The 27,813-nt window shown below is 34.3% G+C and overlaps 2 protein-coding genes across 2 annotated transcripts; one reads left to right on the forward strand and one right to left on the reverse strand.

Annotated features, from left to right (window-relative positions):
* Positions 1 to 2,157: 2,157 nt before the first annotated feature.
* Positions 2,158 to 7,990, reverse strand: taco1 (translational activator of mitochondrially encoded cytochrome c oxidase I). Its single transcript, XM_026277088.1, has 6 exons — positions 7,773 to 7,990; positions 7,458 to 7,693; positions 7,181 to 7,287; positions 4,354 to 4,484; positions 4,103 to 4,265; positions 2,158 to 2,565 (listed from the first exon to the last, which is right to left on the reverse strand). The coding sequence occupies exons 2-6, from the start codon at positions 7,678 to 7,680 to the stop codon at positions 2,356 to 2,358; spliced, it is 834 nt and encodes a 277-aa protein (XP_026132873.1). The 5' UTR covers positions 7,681 to 7,693; positions 7,773 to 7,990; the 3' UTR covers positions 2,158 to 2,355.
* Positions 7,991 to 10,880: 2,890 nt separating this feature from the next.
* On the forward strand, positions 10,881 to 27,764 carry LOC113111900 (parathyroid hormone/parathyroid hormone-related peptide receptor-like). The gene is made up of 14 exons (XM_026277089.1): positions 10,881 to 11,020; positions 11,187 to 11,407; positions 17,670 to 17,775; positions 18,459 to 18,569; positions 19,244 to 19,365; positions 19,769 to 19,863; positions 20,325 to 20,478; positions 20,566 to 20,719; positions 20,835 to 20,895; positions 22,302 to 22,368; positions 22,565 to 22,659; positions 22,755 to 22,896; positions 23,405 to 23,446; positions 25,650 to 27,764. The coding sequence occupies exons 2-14, from the start codon at positions 11,342 to 11,344 to the stop codon at positions 26,082 to 26,084; spliced, it is 1,650 nt and encodes a 549-aa protein (XP_026132874.1). The 5' UTR covers positions 10,881 to 11,020; positions 11,187 to 11,341; the 3' UTR covers positions 26,085 to 27,764.
* Positions 27,765 to 27,813: the final 49 nt, after the last annotated feature.

Consider the following 27,813-nt stretch of genomic DNA (forward strand, 5'->3'; position numbering starts at 1 on the left):
AGTGTTATGTAATAGCACCTTCTCATCTAATAATATTAGAATGATAACATCCTCCTTTTATGTTCCTGTGGCTCAAGTGGTAAAGCATTATGTAAGCAGCGCAAGGTTGTGGGTTCGATTCCCAGGGAACACATGTTAGGTAAAAAATATTAGCCTGAATAAGTCGCTAACCGTCTGCTAAATGCATTAATTTAATTTAATCCTCCACTAATGAAAGCAAATCCTTTAATGCAAATTCCTGATTTCCAAAACATGAAGTAGCTTCCAGCATCCAACCAGAAAAAACAACGACACAATCATTTTACGGACAAAATTATTTAAAAACCGAATATCATGTGAACTTTCAACAGTTTCTGTGGCTTGTAACTCCAGGCAAAAATACGTTTTTTTGTAAATATCCTGATGTGATTCAAATTCCTTGTGTAGTCTTGATGCAGATCTTTGCCCAAATGAATGTTTGTCGCTTTTATTCACCAATTTCTATGTCCACTTATTGCAGATTTCCTATTTATGGTCATCGTATCAATGTTCTGCAGATTTCTTGCTATACATTTTCAAAACATACCTAAAATCCACTGTAAATCCTTTAAAGAAACATTGTCTTGATGTGTGGAAGCTTCTCTTACGTCACTGTTGATGTCTCCATCCTTGCTTTTGTTCTACATCTGACCTTATCTGAGAGACACTGCACACTACAGTATAAACTCTCTCTTACCATGCAAGTGCTGCATTCTGTCCGTTCCCGCCGAGTTACCGCTGAGTTATGTTACTGGCCCGGCTTTATATGGTACATAATCCAAATGCCCTTCCATGTACAAACACTTTGAAATGTCTGATAGGGTCATCCTCTAATGACTCGACCCAGAACATTGACAAACAAAGTCTCACGTGGACAAAACCCTGTCAGTGTGAACCAGACAGCTGCCACAGTGAAATAAACTCTTAGAAACAAATCAATTACATGAAGGCACAATTATTTCTTATTGGCGTTTTCAGACTGTTGAATCAACAGAGTACTTTTGCCCTCAGGACTAACCTTTTAATGAAAAGATTGAATATGTCAGTGGATCAATGTTCACACCACATATAGACTGAACTCCAGGCCTGTACATAGAATTATGATTAATTATCCATAGGTCAGTGATTAAAGACAGGAAGTGGGCTTGATCTATGAAACAGGCTTTTATGAGAACTGACCTAAAACCATGACATTGGCTATGTATGTGCAAATATAGTACTATTTGCATTAAAAGACAAAAGTCATAATGGTTTGTTAATAGTGAGAATTGGACCTTAAATTTTTTTTACCTTAATTTAATTTAAACATATCTCAAAGACATGCTCCTGTTTATGGGCTTAGAGAAAGTTCTATGTTTTCCATTTGTAATTACACATTGTGCTGTTAATTTGCATTCAATTTGTAAATACGATCTTTATGACACACTTGAACACAGTATTAGCATCGGTGAGTTCTTTTAAAACAAAGCTGGTATGTAAATTTATTTTATTTGTATTTTTTTTTTAGATAAGGAGTAATATTTGATTGTTAATTACTTAAATTATTTCAAATAATATAAACAACTAGAACAATTATGTCTGACAAATAATGAAACTAACATTGAAAAAAAAAAGTTGCTGGAAAAAAAATATAACGGTAAGCGATCTGCTAGAATCGAAATAATTGCCTGCTGATAATGTTAGGTTTTTATTTAAATTTAAAAACATTTATTCCGAGGGTTTTTTCTCCCCTACGTTCAATGGTTTTAGAGTTTTTATGTAAAGCTCATCAAAAACCAATTAATATTAATTATACATTCTAGAAATTACATATTCCTACATTGTCTGGTAAATTCATAACTAGACAGGCCAATAATATAATGAAATATATCAAATGTTTAAAAGAGTAATTCAACCTGGGGACATTTTTCCCCCACACTTATATCCGGCTTTTTTTTTTTTTTTTTTTACTTTCGGTGTCCTTTTTGCTCTTAAACAATGAATACCTAACCGTGACTCGCACTGTTCACTAAACATTTACACTGAGCAGCTATATATATATTTTTTTCAGAATGTGGGAAAAAGTCCAGATCTGCATAAAAAAGGTGTTTATGATCACAACATTCAGTGCAGAATGCTAATCAAAGTGATACACATCTATGAATATCTTCTTTATTGCCACGATGAAGATACAGTATATCATTATTTATTTACCATCACACAAAAAAATCCAAGTGAAGTCCAATAAAATTTTGGCCAAGTGGTCCATTTCTTTTAGTTGCTCTTAAGGCATGTAGATCACTAATTAGTCCATCTATCTGTGTGTTCTTCCATTTGTCAGTTGACTTATTGTGAACTCTAGGTCTGTGTATGGATGTTATCCCAAACCCGGACCACATCAGGACAGTCACTAAGAGCCTCCAGCAGTGAGGACGCGGTCTCTAGCTGAGCCTGAGTCAGGAGAGACGGGGTGTGAGAAACAAACTCCAGCCCGGATGAAAGTGTGGGTACCCCCAGACTTTCTAGAGCGCTCCGCACAGCCTTCATGGACGCAATGTCACAGATAAACTGAAAGGGAGAGAAGGGTTAACAATTGAGAGTATTTCTTAAAATCGATTCTACAAGTTAAATTAAAAGTAAAAAACACCTTCTACACTGTTAAACCTACCTATCTGCCATCTTACCTTAAATATTCTTTCCTCTCTTCTATTCCATAATTGAGCACGTATCCCGTGGTGCGTGAGCGTTGTGTATGCCTTAACATCTCTCACTAGCTGTATCCAAAGTCACCCCGTACCCTCACTCACTACTCCCTACATTAGTTACTACTTCAGTTCATGTTAAGGAGTGAATGAAAACGATGTGAGTGGATTCAGACCCTGAGTGGACTGCCGCTTATGCATGATTTGTGCTGTTTAATAATCATTTGAAACTGGCAGCTCCGGTAGGAGGATCTATCTTAAACTCTTTCATGGAAATTATGTATGAACCCTAGCTAAACCATTTTAATAATACATTTACAATTCATTTATACCTCTATTGCATTACGCTGTGGATGAGCACTTTGTAAAATGAATAGGTGGATGATGCAGCTGAGGGCGCCATTTGGTCCAAAATGTAACCCTTCATATGCACTTGTGCTCTTACGGACTTACAATGGCTGCTGCGTGCGCGTTTGTTAACGAGACAGTAGTCTGTCCCAATCGTCATTTAGCTTTCTGAAGGGTGCCCATGAGAGCCCCATTTGCGGCTGGTATGCGCCCTTGAGCCACACTTCTTCGAGGTCCGCAGCAGATTTCTACCCGACAGTCAAGCGGCATAACGTCACGAAAGTGCAGACTCAGAGGAAGTGCACTTTTTAACTGCAAAATATGGCATTACCATTTTTTGTATTCTAGAGGGGGCTGTACACTGTATTTTTTTTTGCCTGTGAGAAACACATGCTCAGTTGAATGTCATTTAAGAGTGTGATATAATTAAATTAACATATTTTCCGGACTATAATTCACACTTTTTTTTCATAGTTTGGCTGGTCCTGCGACTAATAGTCAGGTGCAACTTAAATTTATTTGACATGAACCAAGAGAAATGAACCAAGAGAAATCATTACCGTCTCCAGCCACGAGAGGGCGCTCTGTGCTGCTCAGTGCTCCTGTAGTCTACACTGAAAACATAGAGCGCCCTCTCGCAGCTGGAGACGGTAATGTTTTCTCTTGGTTCTAAATGAATGCGACTTACAGTCCAGTCTGACTTATGTATGTTTTTTTCCTCATCATGACGTATTTTTGGACTGATGCGACATATACTCAGGTGCGACTTATAGTCCAAAAAAATACGGTAATAGTATATTTCAGTATTTTGATCATATACCCCCCTCTGTAAAAAAAAAAAATCTGTATAATAATTAGTCAAAATCATTGACAATAATTTTTGTTACAAAACTACAAAATATGAAATTTGAGCAAAATTCACTTTAAGTTGCATGCTTTCAGAGCATGTTTGCCAAGTCAACTCAAACTCATACTCTGAAAACTAAAAGGCTTAATAAAATGCTTATACAGTATTTGGAATTTTGCATGATCCCACTAAGAGAGAGTGCTCAGACCTGTAGTATGGGTCGTTCCTCCTCATCCTCTATCTCCTGCACATCTTCAGCTCCTGCCTCAATGGCCAGCTCTAGAGCTCTCTCAGAGGAGATCCCATCTCTGGATGCGGCCACAACACCCTTCCTGTCAAAGTTCCGGCGTGCTCCTTCACACAGCGCCCCACTGTGGACAAACAGAGAAAAGTTGTACACTAAGTAGTGCCTAAATACTATTACATCTTGACCTTGATCTAGTAAATAACAGTACGAACCCATGTTTCATCAAGATCCGTTTGATTTCTTGATGGGACCGGGTGTTGTTATCAGTCAAAACCTCAATGAGCAGCGTGCACCCGCCCGGTCCCGCGGCCTCATAAACATACTGTACTCCTGGCTTTGACTTCTGTTATACATAAAAAAGAGTGTTATTATTAATAATTATATGTCATCAATAGTCCAAGATTTTTTCAGTGATGGTTTATGGTGACCTGTCAAGCTGAAAAATGACATATCAATATTTAAGGATTAACAAAAGTCATATGTCTTCAAACATCTTCTGAAATCATATGATATGAGTGTGTAAGTGTTGAGAAGACATATATATATATATAATAACACACATCTATCTTCCGTCCACTGATATACAATTTGTATGGACTGCAAACTACTGGCGATATATATATATATATATATATATATATATATATAAAAAACACTGTATGCAGGTGAGTGAATAATGACAGTCTTCAGTGTTACACAATCCCTCAGAAATCATTCAGATTTATTACCAACATGCTTATTATCAAAGTCGGAAACAGTTAATATTTTTTTGAGAATTTTTTTTTTTCAGGATTCTTAAATGAAAAAAAAAAAAAAGTTAAAAAGAACAGCATTTATTCATAATACAAATCTCTTCTAACAATATAAGTGTTTAATATCATTAATATTACACATCTTTGCTAAATAAAAGTATAAATTTCTTTCAAATATATATATATACTGCCCCCAAACTTTTGAAGGGTAGTGCATATTTTTTCAAAGAATTTCTATTTTAATAGAAATAAATACCTTTCTTTTTTTTACTTCAAAGAATCCTGAAAAAGTTCCAAAGAATTAAGCAGCACAACTATTTTTTTTTTTTTTTTACATTGATAATACATTTGCATATTAGAATGATCTTGAGGATTATGTGACGGTGAAGACTGGAATAATGGCAGCTTTGCCCCACAGAAATAAATAACCTTTTAAAGTCTATTAAAATAGAAAATCATTATTTTAATTATTTTAGTTATAATTGTATATTTTATATATTTTAGTTATAATATTATATATTGTATATTTTATATATTTTTGTTATAATTGTAATAATATTTCACATTACTGTTTTTTTCCTGTATTTTTTTTTTTTATCAAATAAATGCAGCGTTGATGAGTATAAGAAGTTTATTTATTAAAAAAAAAAAAATCTTCCTGATCCCAAACTTTTGAAAGGCAGTGTGCACAGTGCCTTGCGAAAGTCACTCATGTTGAAGTATTTTAAAATATTTTTTTTCCTCCACAATCTACACTCCATATACCATATACCATAATTACAAAGGAGAAAAACTTAGCAAATTTATAAAAAAAACTGGAAACAGTACATTGCATAAGTATTCATACCCTTAACTCAGTAGTTGAAGCACCTTTCAAGCCTCAAGACTTTTTGTGTATGATGCAACAAGTTTCCATATCTGCGATTGGCAATTATCTCACATTCTTCTCCTCATCTCTTCACCTCTTAAGCTCTGTCATGTCAGAAGAAGACCGACAGAAAGTTTCAGCTTTCTCCAAAAATGTTTGATTGGGTTCAAGCCCAGACTATCAAGGACATCACAGAGTTGTCCATAAACTGACTATCTCTGTGTACATACTGCTGCATTGAGCTTTCCTTTTTCTCTGAAGAGTCCCTTCTGTAAGTTTCACCCATCCTCATATATGATCATGGAGCTCACCTGAAGTGACCTTCAGCTTTTTGGTCACCCCTCTAACTAGTAACTCCTAAGCAACTTCTCCATTGATTGCTCTGTTTGGCCAGGAGGCCGGCTCTAGGAGGAGTCCTGGTTATTCCAAACATCTTTCATTAAAGATAATTCTTTCCTAGATCTGTCTTTCACAATCCTGTCTCTGAGCTCTACAAGCAGTTCTTTTGATCTCCCCCTCCATGTTTTTTTGTTTGCTTGGTTTTTACTCCGATATGCATTTTCAGCGGTTAGGCCTTTTGTGGAGAGGTGTGTGGATGAGATCAGATCTCTGTGTGCAGCACTGGCCCTTTACAGACTCCTTGTGCAAACAGAAATCGTACTGGATTATGACATTTAATGGCAAAAAGAAAAGTTTGTAAATGTAAACTGATATTTCCTACTGACACACTACAGCAAAAGTCATTTTTAGTTGACTAATATTAATACAAAAAATACTAACTAGGAGCATGCTAAAATTATTCAGGAAAATAAAAAAATGTATTATCAAGGAAATAAAATGTTATGTTAAAAAATTAGTAGGCTTAAACCTTGTTATAAAATAAGATAACATTTTTTTGGTGCAAGCTGGAAGGCAATTTTTCTCAACATGCAGGCATGTTGACAAAAATATTTAAATATTAAATTCTTGACAATTAAAAGTTTTACCAAGCCCACTGAATCATTCACAGACATAATGCTGGAATATAACCATTTTAGAGGACATTCAAAGTACAAGAAATATAATGTTTGTTGAATTGAATCAAGGGTGTACTCATTTCTGCAACCCTTCATTTGAACAAAATTGGCTAATTTTCTTATTTTAGAAATATTACTGACATATTTTCTATATCGTTATTTAACATATGTTTGATATATTTCAATCCTCTCTAACTGATGGAATGTGAAATCAGTGGAGATTGGCCACCAGGCAGGCCGTTCATGTACAAGTGTAAACCTCCAGCACTATACTGGCACGCGTTTCGGTTTCATTTTCCAAGCCCTGTATGTCTGTGTATCAATTTAAGCATGTAGAGTAAGTCCATTGTTAATTCTGTAAAAAATGACAGTTTCATTAGCAATAGATGGGCTATAAACTTACGGCTCCTTTTATAGCTCCTTCTACAGTGGCTTTGGGTACATTCTTGTTCCGACACTGCTCTAGAACTTGTGCCAAAGCAACATTAAATTCTGGATTGGGTCCTCCCTCTGAAACATACGCACAAGGTCACAGGGTATCAGATGTTTAACATAGTAAATACTTTGTTGTTTTTCATGGTACATGTTTTTTTTTTTTTTTTTTTTACCATGGTACATATTTGATGGTTAGTACAAGATCGGATAATCTCACTTCTTTCAGTCAGATTTTATGCATTCACCTCTTACTGCAATCCTGATCATCATGGTGTACTTGACAATCATTCGGGATCGAGCAGCATCTTTGGGGATTTTAATGTCCTTCACTTTGGACCATTTGTTGTGTCCAGCCCAGAGCGCAGAGCTGGAGTGCAGTGCTCTGTGTGAATGGAGAGCTGGACACTGAACCACTGCAGACACTCTCACTGTCAGTCTGAAAGCCCTCAGAATCATGTCTCCTAACATTGCGCGACCCTTACTAAACAGATAAGTAGCTATGCAAGTAACCAAAGCAAATGACTTTGGTCAAATGTTAAAATGTCATGTCTTTGACTTACGTTACAAGTCTTAACTTTCTAGCATGCACGTTTCAATCGGATTGTTTCAAGAACACGTTTACGACCATGATTCAATATAATCCGTGATTGTTACCTGTGAAAATGAACAACGACAAAAAAAAAGTCAATTTATACCGTAGTTATTTTGCAATGCAGCGCTAATTTATGACACACGAGCCCAAGAAGCAGCAACACTATAAACGTCACTACCGCTGACCAAACGAATGCCAAAATAAAAGTCCTTAGGCGGATGGGTCTGAAGTTTTGAATGTATTTTGAATTATTTTATCTCTGTTCAGTAAAATTTTCAGTATTTTGTATTTTCTGCAACATGTTGAAAATCTATAATATAATATAATATAATATAATATAATATAATATAATATAATATAATATAATATAATATAATATAATATAATATAATATAATATAATATAATATAATATAATATAATATAATATAATCAAAAACAGCATGATGACGATGATAATGATAATAAAATGTTCAGTTTCATGTGAAATATATGAAAATAATAAGGTTCAAGAAAAATGGTATATGATTAACGGGCCGTGGCATAGGCAGACCATTTTGCGCTCCTACACCCACATATTAAGGAAATAATTTCTGACAAATAACAAAATTTTAGTACTGCTCGATCGTCGAACTGATTAAAATAATTGTTAGAATAAAATAAAATAGACATAAGCGAAAAAGAATACGATTTGACGTCATGTTGGTATAATTTAAACCCTTTCTGTGTCATGACATAGACTAATTATAATAGGTACATCCTCATATATATTGCTCATATTTCTCTATGTTGTAATAAGTACTTCTCATGGTCATAGTTGTGAGAGTAGTTCATTGGTCTCTGCAATAGGCTATTTCAACAGATTCACTCATAAAATACCACTTGAACATCTCAATTTATTTATTATCACAATTTATTTACTACTTTTTATGTTAATACTTATCAGTATTTATGTTTTATTATAATAAAGTTTTGACAAATCTGCATTCTCAGAATTTTATTAGGTGGGGGCACCAAAAGTGGATACATACAGATATATACATACACTCAGGGCTCGAACTGAGGTGGGATGAGGGGAATGGCATCCCCCTGGTTAAAGAAATAGACAAAAGCATCCCTTCAGTAAAACCAAACACGTCTTGAGAGTCCAAAAGCATTTTTTGCTCGATGAAGCCTATTAGAAGAATAACCTTATAATACAAGCAATTAAATAAAAAATACCCACTTATGAATTTGTTTTTATATTCATCGCACAAGCAATGTACTTTTCTGAATATCAGTAGGCCTACATGCGCGAGCACAAATGGCCTATTAATTTTATACAACAGTGCATTGTAACACAGTGTTTTGTTCCTTTAATTAATCAAGTGAGCCAGTGATTCAACGGCACATTCAGATGGACACTTTCCCTGCGTCCCAGTGTGCATACTATCTAGCCTATCTGCACTAAATAGTATTGAAAATTATTAATATTACGATTCAATAAATAATTTATCAAAAAAGGGGCTTGCTGCCACCTACTGGTGGTTTTATTGTCATCATTATTTATCCATGACAGTCCAAAACCAACCCAGGTTTCACCACAAAAGCACATTTAGCAAAATATAGTTTAATTATCAGTATTAACCGAAATTTCCTCCATTTCAGGCCCAAAAAAAAAAAAAAAAAAAGTTTATAAATAATAGTTAATTTAATAAGGCAAATTTTTCCGCCACCCCAATATATATATTCTGGACTACAAAAGTGGACTTAATTTATTATGTGTTTAATTCAATGCTAGCTTACTATTATTATACACAGTATATTGTGTTCCAGGGTTATAACAGATGAAAAAAAAAAAGATAATACAAATACAAATATATATACATACATATATATATATATATATATATATATATATATATATATATATATATATATATATATATATATATATATATATATATATATATATATATATATATATATATATATATATATATGTATATGTATATGTATATGTATACATAATGTTTATATGTTTTAATGTTTAATGATTTTTAATGTCTTTTACAGGAGTTTCTTGTGCTCATCAAGGCTGCATTTATTTGATAAAAATACAGGACAAAATATTATATTGTGAAATATTGTTACAATGTTAAATAGCGTTTTTCTATTTTAATATACATTAAAATCAAATTCATTCCCATTACATAAAGCTGATTATTTGATGAATAAAAGTTTTTAAAAAATCATAAATAATGAAAATATAGATATTTTATAACAACACCTGTTAAAAAGTTTGAGGTCAGTCATTTTTACTTTCTTTTTTGAAAGAAATTAAAACTTTTATTCAGCAAGGATGTGTTAAACTGATAAAACATGATAGCAAAGATTTATATTGTTAGAAATGATTTATATTTATATTCTTTTAAACTTTTTACTAATTAAAAAATCCTGAAAAAAGTATCACAGTTTCCAAAAAAGTATTTGCATGGCAGCACAACTGTTGCCAATATTGATAATTCTAATAATGAATCGCCATGTTAGAATGATTTTATAAGAATCATGTGAGTCTTAAGACTGGAGTAATGGCTGATGGAAATTCAGCATTGCATCACAGAAAAAAATTATATTTTAAAGTATATTAAAATAGAAACCATTGTTTTATATTGTAATAACATTTTGCAAGATAACTGTTTTTGTGTCTGTATTTTCCATCAAATAAATGCAGCCTCAATGAGCATAAGAGACTTCTTTAAAAAACATTACAAGTCTTACTGTTCCCAAACTTTTGAATGGTAGCGTATATATCTGGTTTCATGTGTCAAACTGTTTTTCCTGCTTATTACACTGCAGCATATACCAAATACATACATAGATGTTCATGAAATCGAACTGAATTTGTGGCGTTTGTATTATGTGTGCATGAACAGGCTTAGAAAAATAGCAATTCTGCAAAAGAGGTTTGTCAGGGCTGTGTCTTCTCATGACAATGAAGGGTTAACATTTTTCATGTCCACCCCACATTAACAGTGGTGTAGCCCAACAGCCAAGGGCCGATGATGACCACCACGCTATTAACCTCACTGAACACTCTCACACACCGGAGATCATGTCTCTACAATGACAGATGAGTCTCTCCTTAACAGGTCTCCGAATGGATCAACAAGTTTCATCTTCAGTCAAGGATAAGAGACCAAGAATCGGAGTAATGGAAGAATATCATCTGTGATGGGTAAAGAATATTCAATCGTCATCTTTCCCTTCTTCATTTTTTACTTTAAACATTAAGAAGTGGATTTTACTCTTTTGAAATATGTCAATATATTCAAATGGAAGTGTATCCAGGTAGTCCGTAAATTAACCTCAGCTAAAACAAACTATTGATCACACGCCAACAGATGAATGGCTGGTGGATGCAACGACATCCGAATAACAACAGCTTTAACCACAAGTCACTTCTCTGCACCTCAATTAGACCACCATGTCCTGAAGAGAAACAGGAGCTCTCTGGTGAGCTGAAGTTCTGGAAAAGGTCAAAGGTCTTGGGTTAAGCATGGTGTCAGTGGAGGTCTCCGTGGCTTTTGTGTTGTGCTGTGTGCTGATGAAAGCCAGAGCTCTGGTGAGTATTTGACTACTGGCATGAACTTACTTCCCAGCGTTAACATTAATCCAGACTTAACCTTGTGAAAAAGAGTTAACTGAGTCAAGTGTGCATGTGAAGATACAAATACTTAAATGAAGAAGGATTTTCTAGACTAGTAAAATTGTCTTGTTTTCAGAAAAAAAATAAGTCAAAATTAAGTTAGTTTTTGCTTTAACAAGCAAAATAACCTGCCAGTGGGGTAAACAAAATAATCTTATTTCAGACAGAAAACAAGATTATTTTTCTTACCCCACTGGCATTATTATGCTTGTTTCATGCAAAAACTCATTTAATGTTGACTTGTTTTTCTGAAATTTTGTCTGGAAACAAGACAAAATCTTATCTTGAAGAGCATTTTTTTTGCAGTGTATTGCTTCATATATTACTACATTCAGATAATATATTGCTTAAATAAAAGGCCACTTTAAAGAGAGTACACTAATGTACACGTTTAAAAAGAGCATTGTGTAATGTCACATATTTATAAAAGCTTTACTTTAAAAAAACATTACTCTCTAACTAAAAAATATTTTTTTATATATTCTATTTGCTTTTTTCTTTTTACTCATTATATAAAGCAATGACCCTACAAGACAGCATTTTCTATTCTTTTTTTCTATTCTATCTACTTGTTTCTTTTTATACATTATAAGGAAAAAAACCTGCTACGCATACTGTATTAGACTAACTTGGACTTGTCAAGCAACTTGCATAATATTGCTCTTTTGTTGTTTTGATTGCTTCTATTGTCCTCATTTCTAAATTGATTTGGATAAAATCATCAAAATTACTAAATGTAAAAGTATATTTGAAAGACAGTAGGATACGGAAATTATAAAACTGTACTTAAAGCTATAGTGGGTAAAACACTGACATTTTGCGATTATATTCTTATAAAGTATATACGTTTTGTAGTAATTACTCTCTTTAAATCTATGCAGAAGTCTACTTGTTTTTCATAAGGGCTGTATAATGTTGTCTGCTGCTTTGCCTCCTCATGCAAGATTATAAATTAATACCTGACTGTATGAAATAGTTGTTTATTTGGTTAAGATATAGTTAGTTTAATGGCTCCTTCCTATTTGTTCTTGTCTTTATCAATAGTTAACAGTTTTGCTTCACAGAATTGCCTAAAAATACTTTAAGTATATACATTTGTGTGAAATTAATTATATTTGAATGAGACCAAATTAAGTGCAAATATACTGTGAATATGCAAACACTTACCTAAACTATTAGATCAGCATAAATTAATATATATATATATATATATATATATATATATATATATATATATATATATATATATATATCAATCAACAATGCTCTTTTAGAGGTATCTCTAGTGCTTTTAATCTTCTGTATTGTGACTAAAATGTAAATGGATTTTTACTTTAAATCCAGCTTTGAATCCAGTTTAGAATCCAGTGTCATTGACTGGTTGAACACAGATGATCATCTTCAGTTGATCAGTTTTCCCAATTGAATCGATGGCTTATCAGCCACATACATATTTGATTGGTCCATGAGACCGACAGGACTGTGTGTGTGTGTGTGTGTGTGTGTGTGTAAGATTGCCCAGCTAAGAAATCACTCGGGCAAAGGGAAAATGGAAAACTCTTTTCACCTTTCATTCTTTCATTCTCTCATTTTTGTTAGGGATTATACTGTAGGTAGAAAGTATCTTAGTCTTTTGCTTAAATTGGTATCAGCAAACTACAAATTTAGCCAGGGCTGTAGCTGGGGGTTGCAGGGCCCTGGTGCAGGTTGTACCCATGGCCCTGTTTGATATTGTGTAAATAGCACAAATAAACAAATAGAACAAAAGCAAAAAAAAAAAGGAAACCCAAATTCTGGGTTCAGCCTGTTGGATCATTTTGTTGGGTTGTTTTTAAATATTTTTACCCAGATGCTGCTGGTTAGTTTATCTGTAACTAAGTTGCTCATTTTTTATGCTTTTCGACCCAAACTACTGGGTTGCGCCGAGCTGACTCCAATGAAACAACCCAGCTGCTGAGTTACAGTCAGATCGCAGGCTCTTTGCATCCTTTACAGAAGAGAGCGGTTCTCAGCGCTAATGATTAAGTGCACTTCTTCAGCAAAATAAAGGTTTGTATGCATTTTATATCATTCATAAAGACTTTACTGTGCTGTAAATTGTTTTATTTTATGCAACATAACATAAGGATGAGATATCAGTCAGCTGCTTCCACTGCTTTTGCCTGGCATATCATAAATGGATTCTATTCGTTATAATACTGAGTTTAATTTAATTTGATGTTAAAATATGTTCTCTAATCTCAGTATTGTTTGTTTATGGGCAGGTTATGGAGTCATTTATGGCATCTTTCAGTTTCAAGTGAAACATGAGGCCGCGGTCTGAAGCTCTGATTTCGGTGACACACTGGCGTGCAAATAAATGCTTTTTTTGTAAAATGTGATTACAGAGACCAGTGGATTACACTTAAATTAAAATGCTACTTTTAAATTTGACAGTTTTTTTATCTTTTTATTTTTATTTTATTTTTTGTATAGCACTTTTTACAATACAAATCATTACAAAGCAACTTTACAGAAAATTACGTTTCTACAATATTTAGTAGTGGCTTATAAGTGGTGACTGTCAGTTTGAGCACGTATGACAGGATTTTTCAGAAAAATTAATACAAGGCGTAGTCAGCCAGATGATGAACACTATTAACAGCAATTATTATATGATATAAGTTTAAATGTATGCAGTTGTAAACTGAATGTGAATTCACTTGAATAAATTCATTAAATGTCTTATATTTTGTCCATGTGTTCTTGCTTAAAGTCACCATGAAATTAAAATTGAAAATTCTTATTTTTAATGGAATACTGTAGTGTTTTTTTTTTAATAAATAATTTATCCGTGAACTTCATTATTATTCTTTTTTAATTCATGCTCCCTCTTAATCTTTAATCAAAAACGTTCCCAAGCTCCCCAAGCCCTCAGAACGACTCATCTTTCTCTTCCGATCACGAGCTATGGCGCAAGGGCAGAGCTAGTGACGTGAGGGGTAAACGCTCGGGGAAAACTGAAGCTGATTCTTCACTTTATAGAAATCAATGCATTGACCAGTGCTGACGCAAGCCATATGGGAACAGACTACTGGTGAAAATTTACCACATTACCCAACGCTGGGTTGCCAAATAACCCAAGTCGGGTTCTTTTTAACCCAGCATTTTTAGAGTGTAGGTGTCAAGGTACAGAAAACTGAATAATCAAATGTAAAAAAAAAAAAAAAAAAAAAAACATTGCATCATCTTTACTGTATAAATTAAATATAGATAGTTACTGTTAAAACTACAAAGTAATTCAGTAAAGAGCAGTGAGTGATTTTCTCCCATTTATTTATTTTTTGGTTAACATTAAGGTAGGGTGACCATATTTTAGTTTTCCAAAAATGAGGACTAATTAACATAAGTTTTTTTTTATAAATAAAAAGAAAATAAGTAGAAAGAATAGACAATGTTAGTGTTAAAGGCTATTTTCTTTTTAAATAAAACCAGTACTTAGAATAGAAATAGAAATAGAATAGAGAGTACTAGAGTTAGAGGGTCAAGGGAAGATGAAAGAGATGCATTTTCAGCCGTTTCTTAAAAATGATTAATTAAGGATTCAGCTGCTGGGATTGAGCTGGGACAGAGTGCACGTGATCATGAAATCTAAAGTGAACGCTCATTCCAAAATGATTTAAATACTCTGCATACAGAGAGCATCCCTGATGCATCAAAATTATATACAATATAAGAATGTTGGAACACGTGTTGTGGGAGCAGGCAGCAAGTCAGAAATTCAGTGGAAGCGGGATAAAGAAAACAGCCGAATCCAGGACATTTTGGTCGATTAAGAAATCCTGGCCAGGCACATTTTTTAGGCCAAAAAGAGGACACGTCCAGGGAAAAGATGGTGTATGGTCACCCTGCATTAAGGACACCTACAGCAGCTAGTCAATTATATGCATGGTCACTTTAAGAGACCATATATAGCCCAATGATATACATTTGAATTAAAATACATGGAAGTTTACATTTTCCTGATAACGCGAACCCCCTCTTCCACAGCCGAGGTCCTTTCACCTCGATTCTTAAAAAAAAAAAAACATTTAGATTGGTTGCAAAGAAATTCATATATTTTTAAGGGTTGTGCATATGTCTGGCTATTGAGGAAATGAAAGTGTCTCTTTGTTTGTCCTGTCAATCTCAGAGAGAATTACTGGTTAATGCATGCACATGTTCAATGAAGCAGAAAATGAGTCTGTCAGAGAGAGATGAATGCTCGATAAACAGACAGTTTAAAAACGGTATTAACATGACCCCGAGAAGCACTATTGATCAAGCACACTGCCATTCCCCTGATTACACCTTCACTGGAGAAGAAACATCCTAGTGAAATGATTTTCAGAATTACTCTGATGTCTTTAGATTATTCGGCAAGTTCAGAAGTTTACTTTGCTACTGAAACAGAATAACCCTCTTCCAACATGAATTAAATGTGTAATGAAATAAACATGCACTCATAGCCTATCTATCAGATGACATCCTTACAACTGTTTTAACACTGGACAGTCACACAACCAATTATTACGAATCAATGGCATTAGATTGTGTGAGAGTGTGGTTCATTAATGCCTATGTCTTCAAGGGGAAAAAAACACAAATCAAATGAGACAGATGGTTAATTGACTTTTTGCAGTTTTAGTTTAAGTCCCTTAATGACTAATGTGAACTGTAATGACGATGCTGTGATTACAATGTTATCTCTGTGTGTGTATGAAATTGTAAAGCATTTAAATAATGCATTTATAATTTCATTTTTATTATAATTTTTGTGATGCTATTACAGAACAAAAACAAAAAAAGTACGTTTTATAAATACATTCACAATGTAGTATTTTATACTAATTATCAATATATTGATTATAATTAAATGCAAGCATTACTTTTACTATTGCTTAAATTAAAGGTTAGAGATCTAAACAACCCCAAATGATAAATTTTTGGCTAGTAACGCTTTCCCAATCCTCTGTGCTACTGTGAAAAGTTCTTGAAATCATGTGGCTTGTTCAGGGATGATATTCTATTGATTGTCTAAGTGACCAGACAATTTGGTGGAAAGCATAAACATTATAAACAAGTCATAGAGACCCAAATATCATAAAGAATCGGATTTCTTTCTTTCTTTCTTTCTTTCTTCTCATGGTCAGTGTGTGAGTTTGTAGTTTTGTTCGGTGGTTGTGAATATATTCAGGGCACAAATCCTTCTGTGTTTCTCTACTCGTGAGGACCCAGAGATAGGGGCTGATAATGTGGGACAGTGAGGGATAGCCATGGGTGTGGGGTGTGTAAAGTTGGATATACTTTCTCATCCTGAAGGCTGAAGAGAGCTCGTCACATACCACAGGACTGTGCTAATATTTCACAACAATGAGAGACAGCACATCAGCCTAAAAGAAGGTGCGCTAGATAGATGGATGATATGTCAATGATTTCACCTGAGATTGTGGAAAACCATAAACCATATGGATGGAAACTAAGGGAGGTTTTTGTTAGTCTTTTGTAATCTCAAGTGTAGATGAAATGGTAAACAACCATTGTTTTTCAACATATTTATGTATATTATTGCATTCTTTGATGACATATTTAAAAATGTGAAATAGATTTTACTTTAAAGCACAACTTTTGATTTCACATTATTACAAATTGGACTAAAGTGGATAATAAACTGTATCTTTTATTGAATGAATATTAAATTATCTGCAATTAAAGTTTATATATATATATATATATATATATATATATATATATATATATATATATATATATATATATATATATATATATATATATATTTTTTTTACATTTTAAAGATTTTAAGAACATTACATATGCGCATTCAGTACAGTTAAATGCACTTGCTTTGGGGATAACAAAAAGAAAACCACACCACGGGACAAAATGTGTAATAATGTAAATAAATAATGCAAAATATAACTTTATCTACCATGTAATTGCAATTGCACAATAAGCTATCTAGCAATTGCACAGTAACATTAAGGAAAAAAAATACCACTATCTTTCAGAATCAATATTCATTATATGTTGATTATGATGATACTGTGCTGTTGGTGAGGTGTCTAGAATTGTGTCAGTTGAAAAAATGTGAAAGGGAGCGAGTAATGTTCTGTCTTTTTCTGTATTGCTGTTCTTACAGATTGATTCTGATGATGTCATCACCAGAGATGAACAGATCTATCTTCTGATTGATGCACGGGCGAGGTGTGAGAGAAGCATTCGTGCACAATTAGATGGTGTCAGAGGTATTATAGTGTATTTCATTCGATTTGTGCACTTTATTGTACGATAGATTCAGTGAGAAATGTGCATGTAATTATTGTGTGAATAAATGACTGTTCAACAATGTCAATTCAGAAACACCCCTAACACTTATTAACAAACAACATCACATAAAACATCAAACTTATGATTTTCACTTGATAGACGATAGAACAGAAAAAAAAATCCTCATATATGCTGATATCTACAGTACAATCTCTGTCTATTTAAATTAAATGTGTAATTTGGCATAATATAAAGCTAACAAGAATTGTTGTGGCAAATGGACAACTATACTGAAAGCAATCAAAAGATGGTATCTTCCTACCCCCACAGATCCAATTTCCTGAAGACAGCGAGATCTATGATTATGGCAAATTAGACTGTGGCCCTGTTTATATGAAGATTTTAAGATAAGATATATTGATTTGAGCTCAGGTTCCTTTGTTATACATAGTGATGAGTCACTTCATGGCAGGATATAGAATTGCAGATCCACTATTGTTGGGTTATTTCAAAAATATACCGGATTTACTACAGTACATGTTGAGGAGATTAATTTGACTTCACCTTCACAGATTTTGTACTTTAAATGCATGTTATAGTTAAATATAGATGTATTTCATGTTATACTTTTGATAAAGAAATTATACTTGTGTATTGCCAGAGGATCACTGTGTTCCTGAATGGGATGGGATAATCTGCTGGCCCATGGGAAAGCCTGATCAGACGGTTGCAGTTCTCTGTCCTGAGTACATCTATGACTTCAACCACAAAGGTCTGCTAAACCCCCCAGAACAAAATGAAATTAAACCTGAAGTACTGTATGTAATTTCTCCAGTTTCAAGAAAATGAACCTTATGAATGCCTTATATTATTCTGTGTTTTAAGCTGGGAGAGTAAAATGTGTTTTAAAGAGAAGTTGAAAAAAGAGGAAAACTGAATATTTCTAGAATGCCATACCCCCTCTCCAGGGGCTCGTTTAACAGCGTTACCACTTGCAATGCTGTGGAGCTGTTGAGCAAAGCTACTAAATAATAATACTTTGCGTTATCTGCAGTGATGTCTCACAGGGTGAATTGTGCTTATGCCTGGGCAAACTATGCCATGGCTTGCTGTTGCCAAAATTCTCTTGTAACTTGAGAGCAACTGCGCTGGCCTTCATCTTGTCAAACCACAGCAACAAAAATCTCTGTAAATGTCCAAGAGTATTGAGGTCACTACATATAGGTATTTGTGCAATTAAATGAACACAGACAACATTAAAATTGGATGAAAAGCTGTGAACTGGCTATTGCGTTTATGAACTTTGGTGGAAACCCCCCTACCACAGGCAACTAAACATCCTTCAAGGGGAAACATATCAAGCACTGAATGTGAATTCTGTCACATTTTTAAGTGTATTCACTATATACTTAAGTATTTAGCATTACGGTTTTATGTGCATTTTAGGATATGCATATCGCCACTGTGATGCGTCAGGTAACTGGGAACAGGTATCCACTATAAACCGGACATGGGCTAACTACACAGAATGCACCACGTACCTACACACTAACCACAGCGATCAGGAGGTGAGTATTTTTCATAGCACACAGGCAGCTATTATCCAATTTATGGCATGCATTACATTTCTATTGCTCATATTATACTACATATTGCTCATATTCATACTATATAATTTTAAGAATGTTTGTTCAAAATGGTTAAAAATTCCATATTAAAAATTCAATAGATTAAACTGGATGAGCCACCTGAACCATTTCTTTAGACCAGAATATCATAGATAGTTTTATATCTAGTCTTTTTAAATGGTTCAGTCACCATCTATAGCAACCACACAGAAGCATCAGCATAGTAAAACACAAAATATATTTATTTTTTGTCCAAAACTTATAAAATAAAAGCATAGACTAAAATATACAGTCATGTACATACATTCAATAATATGTGTACTATTTTGCTGTGTTTATTTAGGAGGTCTTTGAGCGACTTTATCTAATGTACACTATTGGATACTCCATATCATTGGCGGCATTACTCGTGGCTGTCTTTATCCTTTGCTATTTTAAGTAAGTGCAAAATTAATACAGGAAATAACCATTAGACAAGATACATATCAAGTTTTTAATGTACGAGTAGCACTGAATATGATATCCATGTGTTCAGATACAGACTTATGAGATATCTTTGCTCTGATTTGACCAGACAGTCAGCAGGTCCTCTGCTCACGGAGGAAGTTGTGATTTATAATTTGTATATTTCACACTAGTAATTAATAACAAGAATCAAGTAATTATAAAATTTCTTATGAAGATGTACTTATGCCATAATTTAAGTGGGTCAGAAACACCCGTATGTTCAATTAATTGCACTTAAAAAGTTATTCAAATTCATCATGAATGCAATCTGGATGTACTGCATTTGCATTGTCATGTGACCTACAGTATGAGACAATGAAATTAATCATTTTGCACAACTACTTCAAAGCCATTTTGATTATTCTCCTTTCTCTGTTTCTTTTTTTCTATAGACGTCTCCATTGCACCCGTAACTACATCCACATCCACCTCTTCACCTCATTCATATGCCGAGCAATCAGTATATTTGTGAAAGACGCCGTTCTTTCTACCATCACAGATGAAGGCAAACTAGAAGATGGGTCCATTGGACAAAGACCCTACATGGTACTCACAAAAACACATTTGCAGATGAATACATAAATAACACAAAGTGTCTGCAGAACCCAGCATTGGTTTTATTGTTTTGAACAGGTGGGCTGCAAGGTTGCTGTGACCCTCTTCCTGTATCTCTTGGCAACCAATCATTATTGGATACTGGTGGAGGGTCTGTATTTGCATAGTCTGATCTTCATGGCCTTCCTGTCTGATAAAAACTGTCTGTGGGCTTTAACAATCATAGGCTGGGGTGAGTTGTCACTCACATTTTTTAAAGCAATACATTATTGCATTGAGGGTGGAAAATGTAGATAGTATTCTCCTTTAACATCCTGCTTCAGTCTCTCTTGCTTCCTCTTACATAGGAATACCTGCAGTGTTTGTATCCATATGGGTCAGTGCCCGGGTGTCTCTGGCAGACACACAGTAGGTTTACACACACACAAACAGGTGGCACACATGCATGCAGTGCCTACATGCTAATATTTCTGTTAAAGCTCTAAATGTTAACACTTTGGAATATGATCTACTGATTTGCTTGTCTTCGGCCTGAGACTATGGGACTGGCCCTAACATCCCCACAACCCTACATAGGTCATGCAGTTTGGAGAATAAATGTATTATCTTCTGGGTGTTGAGATTTGTTTGGCTTTAACTTGAATTTTTAGGCCAAACAGGTCCCATCAAACCACAAAACTTGTTTCCAAAAGGTTTAGGTTTTGTCACATAGTCTTTAGCAAATTCCAGGCAAGACCTAATGTTTGCCTTTCTAAAAAAAATTCTCTGGCTAAACCTGTGAAGTCCAGATATTTATGGTGTGGTCAAGCAGTTGTTTATAGTTCATGTTTTTATTCATGTATTTATTCATTGTCTATATTAAACATTGGTGTTCTGCAGGGTTCTATTCTTGGATCAATGTTATTTTCAATGTATATGTTTCCACTAGTTTACTTTTTTTTTTTTTTCTTAATCTATATTTCATATAATTTATATGCTGATGATACGCAACTTTAAATTATACTCATTCCAAGTGATTATTCATTATTTAGTTTCTTAGTAGGGCCTATATTGTTTAGGTAAGATTAAAGCCTGGATGTCTAGTAATTTCCACCATATTAACAAAAATAAGGCTTTTCCTAGTTAAGAATTTTGGTAACACTTTACACTTTACAATTTGTTAAAATCAGTTATCTATATTAGTTAACATAAACAATAGTTTTATAAAAGTTGTATCTTTTACTATTAGTTAATGCACTGTGAATTAATAACTAATAACATTAATATAATTTGTATTAGCTAACATAACAAAGTATAAATTATTTTATATTTTATTAATAATAATATATTATTAATTGTTAGTTCATGTAATGGAAGGCATTAACTAATGTTAATAAATCTTATTAATAAACCTAACCTTATTGTAAATGGTTACAAGAATTGTTTTATATTACCACACTTTTTTGTTGGAAGATTAATGTGCAAATGGTAGATTAGTGTAGTCCAAAAAAAAAAAAACACACAAATGGAGGAGTGCTGAGATAAAATATCCTCAGTCACAGACATTTGCATTCGGAAGGGATTTGATTTCTCAAAGGACCATCGAGTTTGTTGAAAAAGTAGGTAATGTTCTCTGGACTTTTTACAGAGGATTTGTGAGGAAAATATTCAAGAAAATCTTTTGAATTTTGTTTCACCCTGAATTTTGTAATGAGTGTCCCTGTGTTAAAAAAAGTTTTAAATAATTAAATATTAATTTCACACAATAAAATACAGATAATAGATGATTGACAGTGCTTTCTAAAACATTGAATGCTGGATTTCTTCATCTCTAGGTGCTGGGATATTAGTGCCGGCAATCTCAAATGGATCTATCAAGTACCTATCCTGGCAGCCATTGTTGTGAGAAAATATATATTTTTCTCAAATAAATACTAATAATAATTCAAATCTTTAAAGTAAACATAGCCTATGCAATAACACAAATATGTACTTTATAAAACTGGAAATATATTATCCATATTTTATAAACACTAAATGCTTCCTATCAGAAAATCCCTACTGAAAAGTCACTTATTTTTGTGTTTTATTTATCTAGGTAAACTTCTTTCTCTTCCTCAATATCATCAGGGTTCTTGCCTCTAAGTTGTGGGAAACAAACACTGGAAAACTAGATCCTAGACAGCAGTACAGGTCATAAATTACTACACACACAAACACACACACACATGCATGCGTTTACTCATGTAAACACATATGTGACTGGTAGTGATTTCTTTGCTGTATAGGAAACTGCTGAAGTCAACCCTGGTGTTAATGCCACTGTTTGGAGTTCATTACATGCTGTTCATGGCTCTTCCATACACTGAGGTCACAGGTCTGCTGTGGCAAATTCAGATGCATTATGAGATGTTCTTCAACTCTTCACAGGTATAGTCTAGTTTAAAAAAAAGAAGAAGACATTTTTAAACCTATAATATGTGAGTAATAGATATGAAGGAAATTACTTTGGGATTCAATGGCTAAAAATGGAATAGTCTTTGAAACAGTTATGTTCAAAGTGACAATGATTTATATTTTCCATAAAAGCTTTATTAATTTATTGATTTGCAATAAGAATTGATGAATTAAGATGACAGGGTTACACTTTACATGCATTAATTGACATTAACTAACAATTAATTGCTTATGGTTTTTATTAATATTTGTTTACATTAGTCGATAAAATTAAACTTTTTACTGTTACTGTAGATTCATGGTAACTAAGGTTCTTAAAATAAAATTAACAGATGCAACATACAAATGACTTGTCAATGGAGCTTTTTCTGTTGCTTTAATTTAGTTAAAGTTAGTTAAAGTATACATGGTTGCTGCCCTGAAAAATTGCAGGCTTTTTGTGGTTATGATTTCATTGGATATTTTCATTTCATTTCCACAGGGTTTCTTTGTGGCATTTATTTACTGCTTCTGCAATGGGGAGGTGAGTGTTTCACACTTTAGATTTATATGTGTGTACTTACTGTATTTACCCAGTGTGACTTGATAGTGTGAACTTGAACAGTTCAACAAGCTTTCTTTGAAAAATGCATGTATAAATGATTAGTTCACTTCCAGAATAAAAGTTTCCTAATAGTTTACTCACCCCCCATGCCATCCAAGATCTTCATGTCTTACTTTCTTCAGTTGAAAAGAAATTAGTTTTTTTACTTTTCTGAGGAATACATTCCAGGATTTTTCTCCATTTAGTGGTTTCAATGCAATTTCAAAAGGCTCTAGTCTACACCATCCCACCCGAGATGTAAGGGTCTTATCTAGTGAAGCGATCAGTCAAATTAAATGTATATACATTTTAACCACAAATTCTCATATTGGACTATCCTAACTACATGCATTACGTAATTACTTTGGAAAGGTCTCACATGTACCCAGCAAGTGTTTACAAAGTGAAACTCTCTTCACTCTCTGAGGCAGAAGTCTCAAAACTCATCTTTTCTAAGCACCCTACAACTTGCCCGCTTGATCCTATTCCATCTCATCTCCTTCAAGCCATTTCTCCTGCAGTTGTACCTGCACTCACTCACATCATCAACACTACCCTCCACACTGGTGTTTTTCCCTCATCATTTAGGCAGGCACATATAACTCCACTACTTAAGAAACCCAACCTCAACCCATCTCTTTTAGACAACTACAGACCAGTTTCCCTTCTTCCTTTTATTGCAAAAACACTTGAACGAGCTGTGTTCAAACAAGTCTCTACATTTCTCACACACAACAATCTCCTTGACAGCAACCAATCTGGCTTCAGAAGTGGACATTCTACTGAGACGGCGTTGCTCTCAGTTATTGAAGCTCTAAGACTGGCAAGAGCAGAATCCAAATCTTCAGTACTTATCTTGCTTGATCTGTCCGGTGCTTTTGATACGGTTAACCACCAGATCCTCCTATCAACCCTACTGGCAAATGGCATCTCAGGAACCACACTTCAATGGTTTGAGTCATACCCATCAGATAGGTCCTTCAAAGTATCTTGGAGAGGTGAGGTGTCCAAGTCTCAACATCTAACTTCTGGGGTGCCTCAGGGCTCAGTTCTTGGACCACTTCTCTTCTCTGTCTACATGGCATCATTAGGTTCTGTCATTCAGAAACATAGCTTTTCATACCACTGCTATGCTGATGACAATCAACTCTACCTCTCATTCCATCCTGATGATCCGACTGTAGCTATTCGCGTCTCAGCTTGTCTAACAGACATTTCTTCCTGGATGATGGACCATCACCTTCAACTCAACCTTGCCAAGGCAGAACTGCTTGTGATTCCCGCAAACCCATCGTTCCATCACAATTTCACCATCAAGTTAGGCACATAAACCATAACTCCTTCAAAAACAGCTAAAAGCCTTGGAGTTATGATTGATGATCAGCTGACTTTCTCAGACCACATTGCTAAAACTGTCCGATCCTGCAGATTTGCTTTATTCAACATCAAGAAGATCAAACCCTTTCTTTCGGATCATGCTGCACAACTCCTTGTTCAAGCTCTTGTTCTGTCCAGGCTGGACTATTGCAATGCCCTCTTGGCAGGTCTTCCAAGATTAATTTTTAATGAGCCAAAAAGAATACACGTCACACCTCTGTTTATCAATTTGCACTGGCTTCCAATAGCTGCTCGCATAAAATTCAAGGCATTGATGTTTGCCTACAAAACTACCACTGGCTCTGCACCCATTTACCTAAATTTGTTACTTCAGACTTATGTGCCCTCTAGAAACTTGCGTTCTGCAAATGAACATCGCGTTCTTTAAAAAAAATCTAACTACCTTTCTAATCTTTTTGTATTCTATTTTCTTTTCATTTATTATGCAATTATATATATGTGTATATGTGTAAAGACCTCTAACTAACTTGCTCTATTCTTTTTTTATTTATTTTAATTTTTTTATTCTTTCACTGTCTTCATCTGTAAGTCGCTTTGGATAAAAAGTCGCTCAATGAATAAATATATAACATACAAAGAAAGTCAAACGACCTATACAAGAAAAGGTAAAACAATGATGTCGGACAGTTTTAGAGAGAGAGAGATAGAGAGAGAGAGGAAACCATATATCACCTTTAAATTTGTGTGTGCCAGTGTCTTAACCCTTTTTCTTAGTCTCTTTTTTTTATCCCTCCATCATTAACAGGTGCAGGCAGAGGTAAAGAAGGCTTGGCTGAGGCGCAGTCTTGCAATAGACCTGAAGCAGAAAGCTCGTGTCAACAGCAGCGCGGGATGTGGGAGCAGCTACTATGGAGGCATGATGTCACACACCACAACGCAGAGCGTGTGTCTCAGTGTCAGCGGCACTAAAGGCCTGCCTCTGGCCACTATGGGGGCCAGAGGACAAACGCGTCTCCACCATTCAGGAAATTTAGGTCATGTGCCTCACGACACAGAGACTGTGTTTTCTAAAGTGCGGCAGCATGAGCTGGTTCTGAGGCAGAATGATGGGAAAAGGTCTCCATGCAAGCAGACCAGCAGGAATGCAGAGGAAAGTGAGCATAATTTTGAGCCATATTTTGTAGCAGATGATGAACATTCAGGTTCCATGTCTTGGAAAGAACTGGAAACAATGCTCTGATGGTCTCCTGGCTGAATATTAGTGTGCTTACTATGGTTAGAAGCCCTTAGTATTAAATAGTCTAGAATTAAATACAAATTAAGCTCAGTTAACAGCACTTGTGGCATATTGTCGACCACAGGAATTTCAACTCAGTTCTCATTTTCTTAAAAAATGAAAGAAAGAATGATATCTAGAGGTGGAATCATGGAGGAGTGCAATTTTGACGTGGGCCCATCTAGCAACATCCTAGAAAAAAACATTTAGAAAACAATGTAGTAACCAACCCAGCACACTAACATTGTAGCATTGTAGAATTTGAGCACCACTCATTTTCTTGAGAATTTTTTTCGTTTTTAGTATTGTAATTATAGATGTCTGAATCTGAGATGTCAAGCCAATTTTTATATTTGTCTGTCATGCATATAGAGAAAATGTTTTATGATACAGGATTTTACTGGATATCACTAGAAAGGTTGATTTCCTCCTTATACTTTCCTAAGTTGAATGGTTTGTACATAACTTAAAGATTGATGTGGATTTAAAGGGGTAGATGGGTCATTTAAGTATTTCTTTTTAGTTCCTGTGTCATTCCTTTGTGAGTCTGAAAATGAAACCTTTAATAAGTCAAGTTATGAACCTGTAGGCCACTAGAAATTTGCATGATAAAAGCTTCACATTTGAAATGAACTTTAAAAAAGAATGCTGACTATCAGTTGTCTCTCTTTATCATTTCAAATATTTGTTTAGTTAATATTCAGAGTCTCAAAATAAAGTCCTGCATTAAAAACCTGCATCAGTTTTTGTGAGACAGTCCATGTTGTGCCATCTCTTCACATTTCTGCCAAAGCCTTTAGGATATTATGATGCTTCCTTTAATCTGCATTTAGAATATGAGCTCTAATTTCGGAGATATTTTGTTTTATTGCACAGCAAAATGTATTATTTACCAAAATCATAAGATTGTTATGGTTATTATGATAATGATATTTTGTGACCATGTGGTGTTTAATGTAAAACTATTATTTTTTTGATGTGTGGTGAATAAAATCTGTACCGTCTGTAACAAGTTTAAAACTTATTAAATATGTGTCACTGGAATATGTGCTTCATTAATGGCAGTGAACACAGTAAACTTCACCAGGTTTCAGCAGGGCACTAGAAACCAGCACTTACTTTAAAAAGATATTAGTTTTCCTAAAAATGTTTGATGTAAGGTTTAAAAAATGGATGTGAAAGAATGCATGGGTTTGTGTTTGACTGGCAGATATTTTTACTGCTATCAAACATTTTCCCCTTCTGTTGTGGATCCGCTCTTTCCCTCAGTCTTTCTTCTAAAACGATATATTTCACATTCTTTCAGCAGCCTGCCCTAGATGCCCTCTCACTGCAGTCAGGAATTTCACAGCAGAGCTTCAGGTCTAAACCTAGCTCTGGACATAGACAGTCTCTTCCTGCTTCACATACAAATGCGCAAGACCATTAAACTAAACATTAGCATTGTCTGTTATATTTTTGCCATTATGAATCTCCATTACATATCAAGTGTGCACAGTGTTCATAGTGCAACAAAATAAGAATAGTTTGTTGCATACTTGCATGTCTTACCAATTTCGAATGATGCTGCCAAAATTAACTCTATAGTGGATATATGGGTAACTGCATATTAAAGTTTTTCTTATGGAAAACATGTGGGTTATGTATTGCTATGATTAATAGAAACAGCTCACCCAAAAATGAAAAATCGCTG

This window comes from Carassius auratus, chromosome 12, assembly GCF_003368295.1.
Source record: "Carassius auratus strain Wakin chromosome 12, ASM336829v1, whole genome shotgun sequence".
In the NCBI taxonomy this organism is placed as follows: Eukaryota; Metazoa; Chordata; class Actinopteri; order Cypriniformes; family Cyprinidae; genus Carassius; species Carassius auratus.

Coding starts and splice junctions, on each gene's coding strand:
- LOC113111900 (XM_026277089.1), top strand. CDS start 11,342: ATGGTGTCAGTGGAGGTCTCCGTGGCTTTTGTGTTGTGCTGTGTGCTG. Junction 19,864..20,324: donor TTTATCCTTTGCTATTTTAA/GTAAGTGCAAAA, acceptor TTTTTTCTATAG/ACGTCTCCATTGCACCCGTA. Junction 20,720..20,834: donor TTTAACAATCATAGGCTGGG/GTGAGTTGTCAC, acceptor CCTCTTACATAG/GAATACCTGCAGTGTTTGTA.
- taco1 (XM_026277088.1), bottom strand. CDS start 7,680: ATGTTAGGAGACATGATTCTGAGGGCTTTCAGACTGACAGTGAGAGTG. Junction 7,288..7,457: donor GATCAGGATTGCAGTAAGAG/GTGAATGCATAA, acceptor CGTATGTTTCAG/AGGGAGGACCCAATCCAGAA. Junction 4,266..4,353: donor CGGATCTTGATGAAACATGG/GTTCGTACTGTT, acceptor GTTTGTCCACAG/TGGGGCGCTGTGTGAAGGAG.